Source organism: Balaenoptera borealis (assembly GCF_965194805.1).
Source record: "Balaenoptera borealis genome assembly, chromosome: 4".
Classification (NCBI taxonomy): domain Eukaryota; kingdom Metazoa; phylum Chordata; class Mammalia; order Artiodactyla; family Balaenopteridae; genus Balaenoptera; species Balaenoptera borealis.
In genome coordinates, this window is record NC_138861.1 from 86,210,974 (window position 1) to 86,228,735 (window position 17,762).

Sequence of the window (17,762 nt, forward strand, 5' to 3'; positions counted from 1 at the left end):
CTTACCATTGATCTTTCAGGATATCCAAACAAATAGCCCCTGTGACGGAACTAATATTAGGATGCCATATTTTAGTGATAAACCGGACCTAGAATATAAAGCACATTTGAGTTTTAAAGTACAGAAGTAAAACATATATAGTTTAAGTAGAACTATAAGAAAATGAAATCCTCAAGCTAAAAAAAATGCTCATACTTACATCATTTTGCCTAAGTGAAGGGAAGGGTGTAGGAGACAAAGCATTCAGTGAGCCAAATGCTATCAATGACATACATTCTTTTTAAACCTTTTAATAAATGCTCAAAGAAACCCAACAATTAACTAGGTGTTTATAAATTACCTAGCATAGTGTTAGATGCTATGAGAAATTTAACATGGACTAAGATCAATTCAGGTAGATAAAGTAGTACAGAAAATCAAAATATAGATAGTAAATGGCAATTTTTTTAGAGTGAAGGGTGTAGAATAGGTTTGAAGGAAAAAGTAAGCAAAATCGGTACACGGAAACAGAAGTAGAAAGTGACTATAAGATTACTCCTGATTTTTTTGTAGCACTTTTTTTCTTAAAATACTTTAAAAATTTTTTTGACAAATATTTTGACAAATATTTAAAGGCCTACTATTATTTGCCAGGCACTGAGGCTTAGAGTTTAAGAAATTTACCCAATATCAAGTAAGTAGCTCACAACAGAAGATACAAACTCACACAATCTAATTTCAGATTCTGAGTGTACTTATTTAAGCATGAAAGAATAAGAAATCAACAATGTGAAAATGCTAACTCTATCACATCACCTTGAAATGAAATCTAGTTCATCAGCTCTTACTTATGAGCTTTTGGAGGAGGAACAGGAGGAGGAGGAGGAGGAGGATAATATCTGACACATATATATGATAGTCATCTAAATCAAAATTCTTTAACATTTAACAGATTAATTACTATGAACCAAGCTATGTTCTAATACCTTGCAAAACTTAACTCATCAATATATGCTCTGTGATGAATTGGGAGATTGGGATTGACATTATACACTAATATGTATAAAATGGATAACTAATAAGAACCCACTGTATAAAAAAATAAATAAAATAAAATTCAAAAAAATATATATGCTCCAAATGTAAGCTATTTATGAAAAGAAGCTAAAAGATTTATCATGCTTCCACTTCTCTCCTTGTGACTTGTCTATACTATCTGTTCTTAATTCCTCACATATTCACTCACTAACTTACATGCCATCTGAAAAAGCACTTCCAGTCACCAATGACTTCAAAACACCTAAAACTAATGGGGACTTTCCACTCTTTGATCCTTTTTAATTCTTAAAATAACCTTACTGCTCTCAATGATATCTACTTCTTTCCATCCACAGAACACCATGTCTTTAAAGGAGACTATCATTCTTTACCTGGGTTACTGTACAGTTTACTGATTTTACTGCCTTCAGTTTTCTTCCCTCCAATCCATTCTCCACACTGAAACCAGAGAGCCCTTTAAAACAAACCTGATTCATGTCACTATTCTACTTAAGGCCCTTTAACAACTTCTCATTCCCTTTATGTAAGCCCACACTCTTAAACTGATTCTAGCGTCGCTCTCAAATCTCACATCTACCCTACATTCAATACAAGTGCTCAACAAGTCATATTTAAAAAAAAAAAATTTTTTTTTTTTGCCTCAGGGCCTTCATACATTTCTTCTTTCAATAACACACCTCGGCTTCCCGGGTGGCACAGTGGTTGAGAATCCACCTGCCAATGCAGGGGACACAGGTTCAATCCCTGGTCCAGGAAGATCCCACATGCCGCGGAGCAACTAAGCTCGTGTGCCACAACTACTGAGCCTGTGCTCTAGAGCCCGTGAGCCACAACTACTGAGCCCACGTGCCACAACTACTGAAGCCTGCACGCCTAGAGCCCGTGCTCCACAACGAGAGAAGCCACTGCAATGAGAAGCCTGCACACCGCAATGAAGAGTAGCCCCCGCTCGCCGCAAATAGAGAAAGCCCGCGCGCAGCAACGAAGACCCAACACAGCCAAAAATAAATAAATTTATTTAAAAAAAAAAAAAAAACACCTCAATATCCTCTTCTCCTGGCTAACTCCTACTTATCATTTAAGTTTCAGCTTCCATAATCACTTCTTCCTGACCTGTCCCATAGCACCCTGTACTTTCCTATGTCACAGTACTTGATCACACTTCTATCATCTCTTTCTTATTTGCCTGGTTTTCCCTAAAATGCATGGTGTCTATCCTGTTTAGTAGAGCATTCCAAGCATCTAAAGTGCCTCACACTGAATGAATGTGCAATAATATCTATATATATATATTTTTTTTTTTTTTTGGTTTGTTTGTTTTAATATTTTGGCAACGCCACATGGCATGTGGCATCTTAGTTCCCCAACCAGGGATTGAACCGTGCCCCCTGCATTGGAAATGCAGAGTCTTAACCACTGGACCACCAGGGAAGTCCCGAGGAAAACAGAATTTTAAATTACTACTGAAGATGTCAGAAGGTTTACAATTTAGGCAGATGATCTAAGGATGTGTGAATTGTAGCTTGCTTTTTAAAGAAGAATCTTCAATACATGATTCTCTGTAGACTCTACGTGAAAAACAAATATGCTTATATGCAGGACCAAGGAAATTATTAAACTATTTCTTTGTACTACAATCTACAGTTAGAAATAAATAACTTTGAATTTGCAGATAATCTAATAGAGAAATTAATTTTCAAGAGGCCACTCCATTATCTACCAGTACAGATGTAAGTAACTGTGCTATAAGTAGTTGTGTGGTTTTACACTCTTTTATCTATTCCTCTCTTTGTCATTCTTTATCATCAACTATCTCCTTTCTTAGATTTTTCACTTCTTTCTCAACTCCTAATATTACCAATGGTAACCACATATACCCCATCATTCTACGCTCAATTCATATCCACTGTATTCATCACTTTCTCCCAGAGTACTACCATCCCCGACCTATAGCAACAAAAATGTACAAAGAACTTGGAAGGGCTGAAGTATAAAAGTAACGATACAAAGACATTTATTATGACCTACTTGAGTCATACTTGACTGATTACAAAACAAATATGGGATGGTTTACAGTACTAAAATACTTACATGAATAACAATTCAAGTTTCCTTATTTTCACAAATGAAACTAATACTAGCACTGTCTGGGTAACTTGACAACACTCATTAGCTTTGAGGAGCACTCAAAGAATTTAGAAACAAAAATCTTAACACTATGTACACAGTGTTACCAGACTGAAACAAAGGAAGGGGACTATTCTTAGTTATTTATATTGGTACACCATCATCAGTAATCTTATCTCCTCCCACAGGATGCAGCCTATATTTATGCACTCTTCAGTTCAACAAATATTTTACCTTCCACCTCATGGTAGATGTGAGCTCTATTTCCATCAGGAATTTCCAGTTTCAAGCTTGGAACTCAAGGAAGTTACAATATTAAACCTGTTTTAACTAACTTACTGTACAAAAGAAAATGCTATTTTATTTTAAATATGCATGTGCAGAAGGGAAGACTCATAGAAGGCTATTAGCATTGGTATTTATACTCAATTTCATATATAAAAGTACTTAGGGCTTCCCTGGTGGCGCAGTGGTTGGGAGTCTGCCTGCTAATGCAGGGGATGCGGGTTCGAGCCCTGGTCTGGGAAGATCCCACGTGCCGCGGAGCGGCTGGGCCTGTGAGCCACAACTGCTGAGCCTGCGCGTCTGGAGCCTGTGCTCCGTAACAAGAGAGGCCACGATGGTGAGAGGGCACGCACCGCGATGAAGAGTGGCCCCCGCTTGCCGCAACTGGAGGAAGCCCTCGCACAGAAACGAAGACCCAACACAGCCAAAATAAATAAGTAAATAAATAATAATTAAAGGTGCTAATAATTTTAAAAAAAAGAAAAGAAATCTTTAAAAAAAAAAAAGTACTTATAACACAACACAAAGGAAAAGGAAGAAATTTCACAACCTAATCTCCAATAATAAGTTCAACAAATCACTGAGCTAGAGTTTTCCTAATTTAATGCGTTTTTCATTAATAGAATATTATTACAACTTACTTTAAAAATAAAGTATGCGGGCTTCCCTGGTGGCGCAGTGGTTAAGAATCTGCCTGCCAACGCAGGGGACACGGGTTCGAGCCCTGGTCCGGGAAGATCCCACATGCCGCGGAGCAACTAAGCCTGTGTGCCACAACTACTGAGCCTGCGCTCTAGAGCCCACGAGCCACAACTACTGAGCCCACGTGCCTGGAGTCCATGCTCTGCAACAAGAGAAGCCACCACAATGAGAAGCCCATGCACCACAACAAAGAGTAGCCCCCACTTGCCACAACTAGAGAAAGTCCACGTGCAGCAACAAAGACTCAATGCAGCCAAAAATAAATAAATAAAATAAAATAAATTTTAAAAATAAATAAATAAATAAAGTATGCATTGAATCAAACTTCTTCTAAGCTATACTCAGCTAATTCAAAGACACATCTTCTCTGTTCAGAAGTAAACCTTTTGCTCTTCAGGTCAATAGTTTACTGCAGAGTAATAAACAAAAAATACTCTAACCATGTTAAGATAAAACAATGTAGGTTTTCAATCGGGTGCAATTTTAGCTGCACAGTAGTGAGAATATGACAGTTAACTTCAATACTTTTACCTCAGAAGGCTTAAAATTAAACCTGAGGCTACATATTAAACATATGTGAACATAATTATGCAAGAAATTTACACAAATATTCCCCACTCTTTCCATCATTTATCTACCAACCAGTAAAAATTCAAATCTAATATAGTAAATATCTAGAACATATTTATCAATATTAACTAGCATCTACTCCAAAGCTTTCTACCATAAATGGGAGGAGTACCATATTTAAAAGAATACTAAATTCCAAGTATAACTAACTGGTAGAAGCCAGAGGGAGACAAATGTGGGTTGACTGAAGGAAGACCTTTCTAAATCTTGAAGTTACCTCAACATGGTATGGCTGGAATTAAGACAGTAGTGGCCTGAAGAGCAACATGAACTAGTAGCAAAAACATCAGACAGACCTCAGTTCTTATGTTTTTAGCCCATTTTTCTTGCTTTTCTGAAAAAGGTGGGAGAAGGAAGTGTTAATAAAATAGTGTTTTCAAAGATTAAATGAAATAATGTATCAAGTACCTAAAACAGAACTAGAACTATGCAATCACTTTGGATTTACATTTATAGACTACAGAGGGAAATAAACACTTTTATTGAGACAATAATTTGCCCCCATTTGAAGTGCACAACTTCATGGTGGTTAGTATATTCACAGTTGTGCAACCATCACCAAAATCTAATTTATGACCATTTCAACACCTCAAAAAGAAACTACAGGGACTTCCCTGGGGGTCCAGTAGTTAAGACTCCACACTCCCAATGCAGGGAGCCCAGGTTTGACCGCCGGTCAGGGAACCAGATCCTGCAGGCCGCAACTAAGAGCCGGCGCAGCAAAAATAATTATTTATTTAAAAAAAAAAAGAAAAAAAACTGGGCTTCCCTGGTGGCACAGTGGTTAAGAATCCACCTGCCAATGCAGGGGACACGGGTTTGAGCCCTGGTCCAGGAAGATCCCACATGTCGTGGAGCAACTAAGTCTGTGCGCCACAGCTACTGAGCCTGAGAACCACAACTACTGAGCCCGTGCGCTACAACTACTGAAGCCCACGCACCTAGAGACCGTGCTCCACAACAAGAGAAGCCACCGCAATGAGAAGCCCGCGCACCACAACGAAGAGTAGCCCCCGCTCACTGCAACTACAGAAAGCCTGCTCACAGCAACGAAGATCCAACACAGTGAAAAATGAATAAATAAAATAAAAAATAAAATAAAATAAAAAATAAAAATAAACTAACTGTATTTCTATAAACTGTAAATAAACAATTTGAAAATGAATTAATTAAAAAAAAAAAATAAAGAAACTACGTAACCAACAGCAGTCACTCCCCATTCCTCCACACTCCTCCAGCCCTAGGCAACCACCAGTCTACTTTTTTTCACTGTGATTTGCCTCTTCTAACGTTCATATAAATGAAATCATACAATGTGTGGCTTTTTGTGCCTGGCTTTTTCATTTAGCATGATGTTTTGAAAGTTCATCTATTTTGTAGCACATATCAGCACTTTTATCACTTTTATAACGAAATGTGGTATGGATATACCACATTTAATTCTTCCATTCAGTTGATGGACATTTAGGGCACTTCCATTTTTTGGCAGTTATGAATAGTGCTGGTATGAACATTTGTGTGCAAGTTGTGTGGACACGTTTTCGTTTCTATTGAGTAGATATCCAGAAGTAGAACTGCTATGTGTTGTATGAAAGGAGAGAAGGTTAGCACTGCCCTTGACAAGGATGGAAGAAGCTCTCGGGCCTGACAACATGCATATGGTTAAGGCACTGCCACCTATTTTGTGGCATCTAACCATTTTTTTCTTCAATAAAAAATAAATTAAAAAAAGAAATAAGTGTTGTAGAAGTAGAACTGCTAGGTCATAAGGTAACTCTATGTTTACCATTTTGACCAAAATATTTTCCAAAGCAGCTCCAACACTTTACATTCCTACCAGTAATGTATGAGAATTTCAAATTAAAGAGGAAATTTAAGCATCAATGCTACTGTATTTTACAATGTTGCAGAAGGAAGCCAACAGACTACTTCAAGAAGGGCCTCTTAGGGTGGTAGTCATTGGTTAATGCTAGCTAATATTTACAGCATGCTTAGTCTGTGCAGGCACTGTTCTAAGTATTGTATTTCACTGAATCTCAGGTACCATCAATTATTCAATACACCGTTATTTTATGTACCTTGAGAAAGAAAAAAACTCTGCCAATTAAGTTATAACATCTCATCCATTGAAAGATATATCCTGATTTCAGAGATGTTAAAAATATGAAAAAATATTTCGTAGAATTATTGAAATATTGTTTTTTAAATGGATGACTCCTTTAATCTTCATAATCCTTTCAAAGGATTTTACAAATGAGGAAACACACAGTGGTTAGATAGCTTGCCTAAAATCAAGAAGCCAGTTAAATGCCAGAAGTAAGATTTGAACTGTGGTTGATTATTTTTGTTCTTGGTAGAGTCATATTCACCGTTTCAGAGATTTTGCCCTTACTCCTTCCTCATTAGAACCAAGAAGTAGAGCACAGTGGGCCTTACAGGATCTAGTTTCTATTTAACCTCTAAGCCTCAGTCCCTCATTTATTAAGACTTGTTATGAAGACTTTCAGGAAAGGCATATAAAATTCCTAGCACAAAATAAGTGACAACTGCTACTATCATTATTTAATAGTAAAAATATAGTGGTTGAAAGCAGTCTCTCTTGAGATCTTTTCTTTCTTCCCTCCTTATTTCCATTAAAATTTTTGTAGGCTTTGAGGTCATCCTTATCTCGAAACATTTTAAAATCCTCTTTTCTTAAATTTACAGTATTCTACAATTAAAGTAACCTCAAGTGACTACTACTCATTCTAATGATAACACTGACAACCAAGATTACCTAGTGGAGGGTAACTAGGGTAAGGATGAAAATTAAGTCACAAATGTAAGATGAAAGCTTAATAGTGGTCATCTCTAAGTAGTCATACTGAAAAAAAAAAAAATGTTTGTTTTTTTTTAAATTCTTCACTATTCAAATTTCTACAACAAGCACAAACTACTTTTATAAAAGGCAAAAAAAAAAAAAAAAAAAAAATCAACCAGGCTTAAAAGGTAGAAACCACCAAAATGTCCATCGATGGTTAAAGGGATAAACAAAATGTGGCGGGTATGTACAAGGGAATACTATTAAGCCTTAAAAAGGAATGACATTCTGACACAACTTATAATATGGACGAACCTTAAAGATATTATGCTAAGTGAAATAAGCCAGGTACAGAAGGACAAAAATCGTATGATTCCACTTAAATGAGGTACCTAGGGTAGGAAAAATTCATAGAGAAAAAGTATAACAGTGGTTACCAGCGTGGAATACCAGGGAGTTATTGTTTAGTAGGGAAGATGAAAATGTTCTGGAAATGGATGGTGGTGATACATGCAAAACAATCTGAATGTGCTTAGTGCCACTAGACTGCACACTTAAAAATGGTTAAAATAGTAAATTTTATGTTATGTATACTTTACCACAATTTAAAAACATCAACCAGGCTTATCAGAAAATAGATACACATAAACAACAGAATAACAGGCACCTCAAACTGGTAGGTGACTCAGCTTCACCCTGGAACTTCCACTGCTGTGTCTATTCTTAAATGGGGGACAACCAGTAGGCTGAATGAATGAATTCTGGAACATTTTCTGAGTAACTACTATCATACGCTCAAGGGACGCTATACTTTCAGGAGCCATAGAAAATACAAAGGTGTATTAAGCCATGGTCTTTGACCTCAGGAGCACAAAAGCTAGTGAAAGATACATATCCCCAAATAATACAATACATTAATTGGTACTGTAACTGTGGTGGTACTATATAAATTATATAAAATGCTATTGGGAGTAGAGGGAGAAACATTTTGACAGGCACAGCGTAATGGAGAAAGTGATACTATACCTAGACCTCAAAAGAAAAGTAGAATTTTAAATGATAGGGACAATGGTTCAAGTGAAAATGACAGGAAAGTGTGAAAGAATAAGCATTAACCTACAAACAGCAAATAATCTAGGCTGGAAAAAGAGACCCATATTGTGGGTGAGGGTAGCATAAGATTAGGATGGAAAAGAAGACTAAGGTCAGGTTACAGGAGCTTTTAAATGCCCAGCTAAGGAGTTCAGACTATTAACAAGGAAAGAAAAGAAACATGATCAAAACTGCACTTCAGGAAGATTTATAGAACAGCAGTGCAAAGAATGAATAGTATGGCAAAGATGAAAGGGTGATTAAATACTAGGCAAAACAGGCGAAGTAATAAAGCTGAATGCCTAAACTAAAAATGGTGATGATAGCAAAAGTAAAGACATAAAGGAAGCAATTCAGTCAAAAAATAAGTTTAGGTTAGTTCCCCTTGTTACACACAATCCTAGATTATTCTGTTTCCTCTTTTAACATTCATCACAGTTGCAATGATTTGTTCATTTTTTTCCCCCTACTAGAACATGAGCTCCATGAAAGCAAGGACAGCAGTGTAAGTCTTACTTATTGCTATATTGGCACACAAAGTACTCAAATAATTGTTGAATAAATTCAGAGTACTCTCTTCCCTAAAAAATATACTTCTCTGAGGCAAATAAGAACTTGTATAAGGATTCTCTAAATTTGGGAACACTACAAGTTTTTCCAGACCTAGAATTTAAGCGATTGTCAGATACACATCCTATTCCTGTCTAAAGCTATTACTAGCTGCCTCTGAGTAAGCTTACTTTTCATTCTAATTCCAGAAGCAAACCATCTGTCATTACCTGACATCTTGTCCATGCTAAATTTACACAGTAAACAACTAAAAAATTTGTAATTTTAATAAACACTAAAGTACATATTAATTAAACAAGCCATGAAATATAGTTCATGCACAAAAACAGGCTTACAATACCTTAGGGGGATTAAATGGATATGTTTCTGGTATCTTAATCTCTAGTTGATATCTTCCTCCTAAAAAATGGGGAAAACAGAAAGTTAACAATGCTGCTCACCTCAAATATGTAAAGCCAAATATAGTGATAGAACTTTCCAAAACATATACTATTTTATAGTCAATTACAACAGATTCATTTTAAAGCTAAAACCCAAAAAGGAAATAAACAAAAGCACTAGTTTTTAATTTAAAGGTTATTTAAAGCATACAGAATACCCATTTTAAACAACTGATATTAGTTTATCAGTGAATAACTGGAGAGATGGATGAATACATTAAATCCACAGATGATCCAATGCCAAAGACTTCACTGGAACAATTACGTAGCACAGGTTCCATCTCCTTTTGTTTCCTTTAGTCCACACTGATAAGAGTTGCTAAATAACAGGAAAAAATGGAAAGAAAAAAGGAAAAGAAGAAAAAAAGAAAGAAGGTAGGGAAGTATAAAGGCATAAATGGTACAGAGAAAAAGGATACACAGATTATGCCAAAAACTGAAAAATCTACTTCTAGCTGGTTCTCTCAAATGCAAAAATGTCCCAAAGTTTTAATCTGGGACATTAAATTAAATGACACTTCTTGTTAAAATTTAAAAAACAAAATTCAACAGTAAGACAAGAGGCAGGAATAAAGACAAAAACCTAGTCTCTTCCTGTAAATGGGTATACAAAGAGACTGTTCTAACCAGTAACATAAAAACAGTAGGCAACATTCCATTTTGGTCTGAAGTTATCTTGAGCAACTAGCAGCTAAATAAGTATTTTTTTTTAAAGTTTATCTAGCTTCCCATAACTAGGATATTAAAGGGGGAGGATAACTGCCTCTCAGGAAACTCTGAAGGGGGAATCTTGCACTGGATGGCAGACTGGATTTGAATCCTAACTCTACGGAACCTTCCAATTCTAAGATTTTATGATCCATTACCAAAGAATATTTATCATTCCAAAATACAGCAAATAAAACTGTGCTAGTGAAATATTCATATATGAAACTATGCCTGGGATTTGCTTCAAAATAATCAAGGGATGAATTACATCAAAGACTGGTCACGAAGTGATAGTTATTAAAGCTGGCTGATGAGTGCCTGGAGGTTTCTGCCTTCTGTATATATCGGAAATTTTCCATAATAAAAAGTAATAAAACAAAAACAGTAATTGTGCACTAGGAACACTACTGACTTCTCAATATATCCTGCCACTTCTCCATTGTTACACATTGTTAGGAACAGATGAATGTGGATCTAAGAAAAAAACAAAAGAGCAATTCACTTGGTACCACTTTCTTCAAGCCCTTTTGGTGCCAATTCTTCTTTTCTTCCTTATTCTTTTTAAAAGAATCCCATACTGACTGATGCACAAGTTGAACTAGATGCCTGAAGCACACAGAATACAGCAGCAGTGAAATATAAAGGAAAGAAGTCAAAAAAAAGGAAACAAAAAAAGACAGGGAAGAGAAGAGTACCTCAAGAAATTTTTGTGTATACAGAGATAACTGTTTATATTGTTATAAATGCTAGCTTCAAATATAGGTGTAATAAATTTAGCCTGAGTAATGTGTACATTCTTCTTTTTCCTTCCTATGAATCTTACTTTTTTCATTAAATTCCAAATTACTGTCTCTATAACCTTTCATATAAAGTTTTTCCTTCTTGAGTGTCCAAAACAATCTCTTAGGAGCAGTGTGAGAGCCCTGAAATACTATATAAATAATGCTGGACCCTAGAGTCCCCCAAATCCTATTTCTACTCCATATGCTATTAGTATGCTCTGTCTTGCACTATTTGACAACTTCAATATATAATCAATACAGCATTAACCACAGCATTATTTGATATGTATCAGAGTAACACAACTAAGGGAGCTTTATGATAACTACATTATTATTATCATAACAGCTTTCACTATAAAACATTTACTTCTTGAAGAACAGCTTTTACTACTAAACATTTATAATCTTTAAATGGGGAAGGGATGAGATTTTTCAAAAAATACCAAGAATGATTCCATAAATTTAAAACAACTCTTAGGTACAAAGCCTCAAGAACTAAATTGTTCCTTTGCCACTGAGCCATTAAGGCAAAAGAAGAAAACAAGTACAATATGGTCATTTTAACTCAATCTGATTATTTTTAACACTACATAAAATAGCTACCTGATTTCTTAATGATGGTTATTAACAATTTAACATTCCACACGTAAACTTTTGCCCTGGCTATAGAGATAAAACAACAGCAACCAAAAAAATCCTCAAAAAAAATCCCTCAAAATTTAGCAAGAGTCCTGAGATAAATATAGCAAAATATTTTACCCCTGTTTGTATTTCAAAAAAAAGTACCTAAGTTTATGCCCTCGAATGTGCTTTTCTTAAACAAAATGAACAACTTCAATAGTTTTATGATAAAAAGAATACAATTTAATCTGCTTCAAATATATACCCAAGAAGCATATTAAAACTAATCTTATCAAACATTAATGTCTCATTTAGTGGCAGCAGCAGACATAAGCACTTTAAAATGACCAAACTTGTTTCTAACTAATGAATGTGGTATAGTTATAATTTAATCATCCTACAAATAAGTGTGTATTGTCCAATTTTTTAAAAATTCATGTACCTTTATTAAGGGTTGCTAAGAAGGTAATAAACATTCTGCCTAGTTCAGGAGATCTCTTGTTTATAAATATCAATTTATTGAAAGAGCTCCATGGTGATAATGCTACTGCCCTACTATCTTTCAAAAATACATCTAAACAACCTAAAAAGTAATTCAAGAATATTTATAATGTATGCCTTCAAGAAGAAGCTTGTATATCATTACAAACAATATCTGCTGTTAAGGACGAACTTGATTTTTATATGATAACTAAAGATCTCTTCTCCATCTAACAACTGTCAAAAGGACTAAATGAATAGCATCCATGAAAGCATCCAGATGAGACCTGGCATACAGGAGGCACTCACAAAACAATATACAAAATTAAATAAGTCTAGAAATGGCTCATATGAACTATAAAACAGAAAATAAAATTTTGTCATTTAAGATTTGGTAGAATGTGCTAAAGACATTCTAGGGTGTTTAAAACTTAGAATGAAAAGAGAAAGTCTAGAACGTTGAATTTTTCTGAAAAATTTTGGGTAACTGTTCATTACAGAACTGTAGAACCACTACATTCAAAGGAGACATAACCACCACTTCCAATATTCAATCAATTCTGATTTATTCAAGAGCAGAAAGTGATTAGAAACACAGGCTTTGGAGTCAAAGGCTATTAGGACTCAAATCCCAGCTGTGCCGCTTAGATGTCTTAGCCAAGTTACTTAACTTTCCTGAGCTTAAGTTTCTTCATCTATGAAACAGTGATAACCGTACTTACCTCATAAGATTTGTTATAAGGATTGAATGAGAAAATACACGTAAACCTCTAACAAGTAAGAACTCAATAAGTGCTACTACTACAAATTCCGTGACACGATTTCCATTAAACAAATATTTGAATGCTTATTATATGCAAGAATCTTGGTTATGCTATATAATCCAAATTTACAGTGACACTCACTACTGAAGATCTGCTTAATGAGGGAATAAAAAGCTATAAAGCTTCTTTCTGTATCTTACCACCCAATTCCATGGTCTAAAGTAGCTATAGACTTAGTTTGTAAACACAGAGTTCAGCAAAACTGCCTCCTTTCTATATGTCTTGAAACGATCACTCAAAGCTTTCCTGAATAAAGAAAATTAAATATTTCGAATACAGCCTGTATGAAGACATATGAGTACCTTACATGCTAAATGACAAACAGAGGAGAGAAGCTTTTCTTTAAAAATTAACACAAGTCAGAAATTTAAGGCAAGGTTTGTTTACAGATACCATATGAAGGGTAACTGAGAGTACATATAAGTTAAAGGCTTAACATGCTAGATGTTTTATACTGTTAGATTCTAACATAATATAACCTGTAACTTGGCTCTTTGGGAAAAGAAAAAAATTAGCTAAAATTCAGTAAGAAAAATCAGTCTAGATAAGCATCTAAATTTATTATTTAAAAACTGCTGTATATATCCTTAAGCCAAATGAAGTTACCTTTCACGTAGTTTATAAATGCTTGAGATTATTCTGATTTAATGTTTCGGACAAGTTCTAATACGCACAATATTTTGATACAGAAACAAGTACTTGCCTTCATATGGTGTGTCTGGAGGTCCTGCTATTTCTCCTCTTAATTCTGTAAAATTCTCATCTACAAGATCTACTTTAATTTGATTTTTGCTCGTCTTAAAAATAAACAGAAAATAAATGTTAGTTATATCAGCAAGAAAAAAGCCTATTTTTATTAAAGTATTACCTATAAAAATTTTTGAAACACGCGCTTTCATAAGCTTATCTGCTCTAGTAAAAATAATAGTCTGCTTTTCTAGAACGTATTAGCCAATTTGAATATTTAAAACAAAAATACTAACAAATTTTAACTGCAATGTTTTTAATGACATAACACCACTTTGAACAACAGTACAATGTCTTGTTGACTTTACAGAATGTTTAGAGAAAACCAGCAGACACCTTTATTTTATATTTGCTGAGTTCATGTGTGTTAGGTCCAAAGTGATAATTCTATTCATCTGTAGATGAACTCTGCAATTCGATACCCCCGGGCTACATGGGTTCTAGCCCAAACAGAAAATTCAAGATCATTAAAAACTATTTAGACTATAAGCTCTCACTTAAATTTCTGCATGTTTAGGTTAACTGAAATACTACACCATCAGCCAAGATGATGAAAGCTCTAAGTGTCTAATTAATATCGCTTGCCACAATAATTCCTAAAGCCTAAATGCCTCAATAGAATCTTCTAATGCCTTCCTCAAACTGTTTTTCTGCTTAGTTTACTTCAATGGCAATTACTTACTTCTCAAAACAGATTTTTATATTTATCTACATCTACTTATTTTGTACTTTACACTTCTCAAAGTACTGTCATATCAATATTATCACTTCAATCTCTCAATAATCTTTAACAATCCATTCTCATAGTAAACAGTGATCATGATTCAGGAAACCCTCCAGTGGGATTCACTTTAACGCTCACAAGTACCTGCCTGCAAATGGGCTCTCCGCTTATATTATGTAACCTACCCCAGTATCTTACTGGTCTAGTCACCTAACACAATGATCCTCCCCTTTTCTCAATTTTTCAAAACATAAATCCTTAATATACAAAGCTTTCCTTTCATTTTTTGGTTAGGATTTTTATATTTATCTACATCTACTTATTTTGTACTTTACACTTCATACCTAAGTGACACATGTACTCTTAGGAAAGAAAGCCTCACAAGATTTCAAAAGTAAATTTTTGCTTGAACCCACCTTCTTAAACTTGCTTACTGGATGGAACAGTGTAAGAATTATTGTTTTAAGGTCCTTGACTTCCTCCCCTCACCCCCAGGAGAAGATACCATCATTTTCACTTTCTCTGTACTAAATAGTTTAGTACCGAATGTTAAGTACAGAAAAAATACATAATTTAAAACCCAAATTTTAAAGATTTCATGACTCCTAATTTATCTTATCTTTTAATAAGAACATAGGATTAAAAAACTTACTTTATGCATTTTAACTAGTACTGGTTTATTTCATAACCTTTTTCTACATTTGGGATTAAAGTATTTCATATTTTTCTGAAGATAATTTTACCCCCAAATTAAATATAATTATAAATATGCATAATGGGGAACTTCTTCCTGTGCCCTAAAAAAATCATTATCATCCTTGGTATTTGCAGAAGAGGATGAAATGTACAATTTTAGTAATGGTAAAATACTTTTCCCAGTAAGCACAGGAATGAATAATGTTAAAATGAAAATCACAGGCACCAGACGTTCGTTCACTGACCAATTTAAGAAGCCAAAAGTGTAACTTACAGACATCTATTTTTCTCCCCTACGATTTCTAAGGGAAACAAGAGTAACCGAATCTTGCAAATCGTGAATGCTTTCAAAGTTCTCTATAAGGTTCCCACAATATCCCCTTCCCCAAAAGAAGTAAATAACCCTAAAATGGCAGGATACTAAAGGACACTTACTACACTGAAGTTTGGGGAAGGGTAGCAAGAAGTTAACAAATTAGAAAAGCTGCCTTCTAGATTGCTCCCAACTGTTTGATTAGTAAAATGTTAAGTAAACAAATATTAATAAACAAATATTACCTCTGTCCTCATTCCCCCAAAATTGTAATTCAGAGAAAAGTGAGTCTTTTTTTCACTCTAGGGAAAGAACACTATTCGTGTATGAAAAATTTACTAAAAAACTCAAGAAAATACAACCACCATGATGAATCCCATTATAAAGAAGTATTCTATGTTCAAGAGTAGGGTTTTTATCCACAGATAACCAAAGATAAAAAGAAAATGGAAAGTTAAAGACAGATTTTTCACAGCTTAATTTTTCCATCACGCAACAATTATCATTTATTACATCCATACTTTAATTCAAACATCCAGTATTTCCACAATCCAAAACTCCAACCCCACTGCCCACACAAAATAACTTAAAATCCCACTTTAAGACTCAAGAACCGTAAGGGGAAAAAATGGAAAACAGCAAAATGACAGACAGTATTTTAAAAAATCATGGCCTTGGGAGTCAGACAGATGTGAGGTGATTCCCAGTTCTGCCACTTATTTGTGATGTTAATTCAGGTAAGTCACCATCTAACTCTCAATTTTATTATTGTAAAATGAGAATACACCTCAGAATTAAATGAAAATTTCCTGGATAGAAGTAGCATAGTTACCATTCTCCTAACAATATTAATTGCAAAAACCTTTGATTTCAAAGCCCTATTCTATAAAATTTATTTCACAGGTCTGTTTCCAAACTAAGAATGGAAATTGTAATTTCTAAAAATAAATAAAATAATGTCTTTTCGATTTTAATGACTGCAACAACCAGGGAGGCTGAGGCTTTTGGATGAAACCTTGAATTGTTTTATCACTATACTATTCTTTCTGAGGACAGTTGGAAAGTTGCTTTACTATACTTTCTTCTCCCAACTTATCTAACACACAGTGGAACCTCTGGTAGTCTTGATTTTTCTTACGTTTCCTTGTGGCTCCAATGCATTTCCAACACATAAAAGGAAAAGAGATGAACAAAAGCTACAGCTCCTAGTAAACAATTTTTCATTAAATATTTTATTAAGATATAACATGCATAAAGTATGCCAAACAGTACATAACGCTGAAGTTAATTTTGAAGTGGTAAATAAACGAACATTACTGCTAATAAGCAAAGCAACAGTGCAAAATTTAAAGCAATTCTAGTAGATTCTCAAGGCCAAGTCTCTTGATGAACTGACATCATCATCATCACAAAATTCTTTCAAATAATTCCTGGGATCTACTACATGCCAGAAAGCAATCTCAACTGTCAGTGAAACAACTTAAGTGACAAAACTAAGTCCCTGCCCACTTGGAGCTTACATTCTCCTGGGAAAAACTAAAAATTGATAGATTTTATTGAGAAAGCACTAAGTATAAGCTACTGTTGTTTAACCTGTTTAAAACGTACTACCTATGTGACCTTGAGCAAGTTAACTAACCACTTCATACCTCAGTTTCATCCTCAGTCAATTGGGAATTATAATAGCACCTACCACATACAGTTCATGGGGGAATTTAATGAATACAGTATTAATGCCTACCAAATAGTGAATGCTGAAATGTATAGTAGCCATTTTAACACTTCAATATGTTGACTTTTGATAATGATGTTGGAGCAGAAAACTTCTACATAAAGCAAATATTATACTTTAAAGGAATAATTTATCACTTTAGCCTCTCTTCTATTTATTCTGGAAAAAGTTTTCTAAAATATAATTTAAATCCAAATTTCAGATAAGCAAATATAATTCTAAATGACCCCTAAAGTTATAGATAATTCTCATATGCTATTAAAAAAACTATTAATTTGTTTCCTAGTCAAATCACTGCTACCAAAATTCAGGAACATTGCTCATTATTATCATGTAAATAAATGTGAAATTCATTTCTTCCTCATTTGCTGGAAATGAGGTTTGTTTAACACTTGCCATTACTTTCTCATAATTCAACCTAAATGACTTATGTTTCCCCTACTATTCTAGG

General features: G+C 34.5%; 1 protein-coding gene across 3 annotated transcripts in view; it reads right to left on the reverse strand.

Moving 5' to 3' along the window:
• Positions 1–17,762, reverse strand: part of UBE2K (ubiquitin conjugating enzyme E2 K) — a 73,762-nt gene that overhangs the window by 22,630 nt on the left and 33,370 nt on the right. The window contains exons 2-5 of one of the 3 annotated variants that reach the window (XM_082390780.1): positions 15,825–15,881; positions 13,803–13,896; positions 9,585–9,643; positions 6–88 (exon numbers count right to left, since the gene is read on the reverse strand). The exons of 1 other annotated variant lie outside the window; for it this stretch is intronic. In XM_082390780.1, coding sequence (XP_082246906.1) covers positions 6–88; positions 9,585–9,643; positions 13,803–13,896; positions 15,825–15,881 — 293 coding nt within the window. The remainder of the gene's footprint in view (positions 1–5; positions 89–9,584; positions 9,644–13,802; positions 13,897–15,824; positions 15,882–17,762) is intronic. One more of the 3 variants, XM_082390781.1, reaches the window with a different exon arrangement.